At 42.2% G+C, this 3,214-nt stretch overlaps 1 protein-coding gene across 1 annotated transcript in view; it reads left to right on the forward strand.

Annotated features, from left to right (window-relative positions):
• The window catches only part of matr3l1.2 (matrin 3-like 1.2), a 16,105-nt gene that overhangs the window by 5,941 nt on the left and 6,950 nt on the right, over positions 1-3,214 (forward strand). The window contains 8 exon segments of the mRNA XM_031878510.1: positions 53-177; positions 255-561; positions 988-1,197; positions 1,267-1,363; positions 1,462-1,478; positions 1,614-1,736; positions 1,818-1,946; positions 3,016-3,144. Of these exon segments, the coding sequence (XP_031734370.1) occupies positions 53-177; positions 255-561; positions 988-1,197; positions 1,267-1,363; positions 1,462-1,478; positions 1,614-1,736; positions 1,818-1,946; positions 3,016-3,144 (1,137 nt within the window).

Here is a 3,214-nt window from a genome sequence, read left to right on the forward strand (position 1 = left end):
TCATCTATTGGTCTATTGATCCATCTCATCTATTGGTCTATTGATCCTCCAGGCATTTGTCCAGCTGGGTTCGCCTGAGGACGCTGAGATGTTGGTGAAGTATTACAGCGTGAACCCGCTCACCATCAAAGGGAGACCGATCCGCCTCAACGTCTGCACCAAGTACAAGACCCTGACGTGAGTCTTCTTCATGACCATCGTCACCATCTTCTTCATCATCTTCATCATCACTGAACCTCTCCTCTATGTTTCAGGGTGAACCGGAGACAAGGAGGAGACGGTCGAAGCCAGAGGAGCAGCAGCTCCGGAACCAGGACCTCCACCAACAACCCCCCCAGGACCTCCTCATCCAAATCCTCATCCAGGACCAGAGAGGAGAAGAAGAAGGAGGAAGAGGAAGAGGAGCTGAAGCCTGAGGAGCAGCAACCTGCAGCAGAGGAGGAGGAGGTGTCAGGAGTGATGGATGGGGAGGAGGAGGAGGAGCAGGTGACTGATGGAGATGCAGAGGGGGAGGAGCCACAAGGAGCAGCAGAGGAGCAGGAGGAGGTCAAACAGGAGGAGGTGAGAACACACTGAAAACTTTGAGGTCAACAAATGACGAGTAATTAGAAAAATGAAAAGGGATAATAATGATTGTTTAGAAAAAGAAATATATTAAAAAAAATTGCATATACAGGTAGGTGATATTATTAAAAAATAAAAATGATATTACACATATCTATTAAAAGATAATACTAATATTCAAAAGAAAAATAAATAAAAAGAGTTGGAAAGAAGAAAGAAATTATGAACTTTATAAAGTATATTTTGTTTCATTTTGACTCAAAGTTACTCTTTAAGTATTTAAATCATTTCCTAACAGAATAAAATGCAGCTCATCTTCATGTCAGATTTCAAAATAAAACACTGTTTTATTTTGAAAAACATCTCATCCATTGATGAACTGATCAATGCCGGCTCTCCCTGAACACGTTCATGTACACACAGGTTCCTGGCAGTGATGATGTCACCGAAGACCGACCTGGAGATGTGGGCGGGGCTGAAGTTGAGGTCAGGCAGGAGGCGGAGCCAGAGGGACGGACAGAACGGACAGAAACCGACGTCTCTGCTGAGGAACCCGAGAACAAAGAAGAAGAACCGGACGCAGAACCAGGAGACGGTTCAGACACGGTGGAGGGAGAGCTACCTGCTGACCAGGTACGTTAACGTTCTACTGTAATAAATATATATTTATATATGAATATGAAATGTGATGTTTCTATTCAGTTCGATCGAGACTTCCTGGAGAACATGGAGGACTTTGTGACGCTGGACGAACTGGACGAGGACGAGGACGAAGCAGACGGAGAGTCCGACTCCACCGGTACCTGAATATTTACATGAGTATTATTACTCTTCTTCTTCATGTGTTCAGATGAAAGCTGAAGCTCATCCTGTGTTTGTATCTCCTCTTGTCTGCAGACAACACCAGGAGAGGAGTGAGTATCTGTGTCCGTCCAGAGAGACGATAGCTGAGGATGGTTTCTGTGGTTCTGTCTGCAACTCTTTTTACCTCTGACATGCTGCTTCTTCTTCTTCTGCTTCTTATCCTCCTTCTCCTCCTTCTTCTTCAGGGTATGAGAGTTGTGAACATCGTGGGTTTCAGACGAGGTTACAACTTCATGAACGAGCTTCAGGGACTCGCCAAACCTTTTGGGAAGGTGGTGAAACACTTGGTTCTGGACCTGAGACCAGAGGTAGACCACCTGTTACAGTTTAATGACCAATGTAACCTGCAGAGAGGAACATGCAGAAATGTTCCATACTTTGTTCTTCAGGCGTACCTTCAGTTCACCACGGAAGAAGAAGCTCGAGCGATGGCCAGCTTCTACAATAGTAACATCACAGCGTCGGTGTGCGGTCGACCGGTGAGAGTCAGTCACTCTCTGAGCTACCCAACCATCCAGGTGAGCCTCTCACCTGTCCTCAGTACTGGTTCATGGTTCAGAGGGAACCCTGTGAGACCAGGTCTGATCCTAAATCTACAGACCGTCATTCTATCTGAGCTGCTTCCTTATTTTAAACCCGTCATGTGACGTCTTCACATGATTCTGAGGGTTTAACTTTGTGTTCATGAGACAAAAAAATAACACAAAAGGTATTTTAAACAAATAAATTCAGCTGTTAGTTTTATGTCTTTTGTCTTTGACTCCTTTAAATTCCTTCTCTGTGTCGACGTCTCTCACAAGCTCTCTGTTAGTAGTTCATGTAGTTTGTAATTTAAGTGAAGAGGCAGCTTGTTAAAAACCTTGTGCAGGATTTAAAGGGTTCAACTGTCCAATCAGAAGGCTCGAAGTGAGTCAAAAGTTAACAAAAACATACAAAAAATATATTTATATGCAAACATTGACCTGCTGAAAATAACTGAAATATGATCAAATAAAAGACTAGAGGAGCTTTGATCTTAATTGAGCAAAACAAACATGAGTTACCTTGATTATATTGTATATTAAAAAGTATAACGGGGTTCAATGAGAATCAAATACAGAAAGATGTAAACAATATAACTTAAAGAATCTGATACTTTAATGTTGTTAAAGGTTCATTTATCGTCTCAAAGGATAAGATGATGACAGACGTTAAATAAGAAGGTGAGATGGTGTTTGTAGTTGTATTCATCAGGATAATAACTTTAATATTCTCTAAAGCTTAAAGTCACATATTTTCGAGGAAAAAAGAAGCTGTTAGCTGAACCGATTATTTATTGTCTGCTGTTGATGATCTGATAACCTTACTAGGCTCAGATTGATCAATAACCAGAAACACTTTATCAACATCTGGAATTTATAGACACTCAAGTCCTGAAACAAAAAACAAACAGATTTTACTTGTTAACCATCTGATTTATTTATTTATTTTATTTCATCTGTGGTCTGTAGGTCTTAAGGTGTTTTTATTGTTGACATGTTGATGTCCATTGTGTCTCAGTCTCGATGTCTTCTCGCTGTCTCCTCTGTGTCTCTCCTGTCTCCTCAGTGCGGATCTAGCAGGGTGGTCTACGTGGGTCAGATCCCCAACACTAAATACTCCGACGACGCCATCTTGAAACTGACGGAACCGTTCGGGAGAGTCAAGAAGTATTTCCTCAACAGGCTGAAGAGAGAGGTACGAAACCAGGACGAGGACTGTAAACCTGAACCAGCCCTAACTATAAACCTGAACCAGCCCTAACTAT

The sequence above is a fragment of the Anarrhichthys ocellatus genome, unplaced genomic scaffold, assembly GCF_004355925.1.
Source record: "Anarrhichthys ocellatus isolate YVR2014 unplaced genomic scaffold, GSC_Weel_1.0 scaffold184, whole genome shotgun sequence".
Lineage (NCBI taxonomy): Eukaryota > Metazoa > Chordata > Actinopteri > Perciformes > Anarhichadidae > Anarrhichthys > Anarrhichthys ocellatus.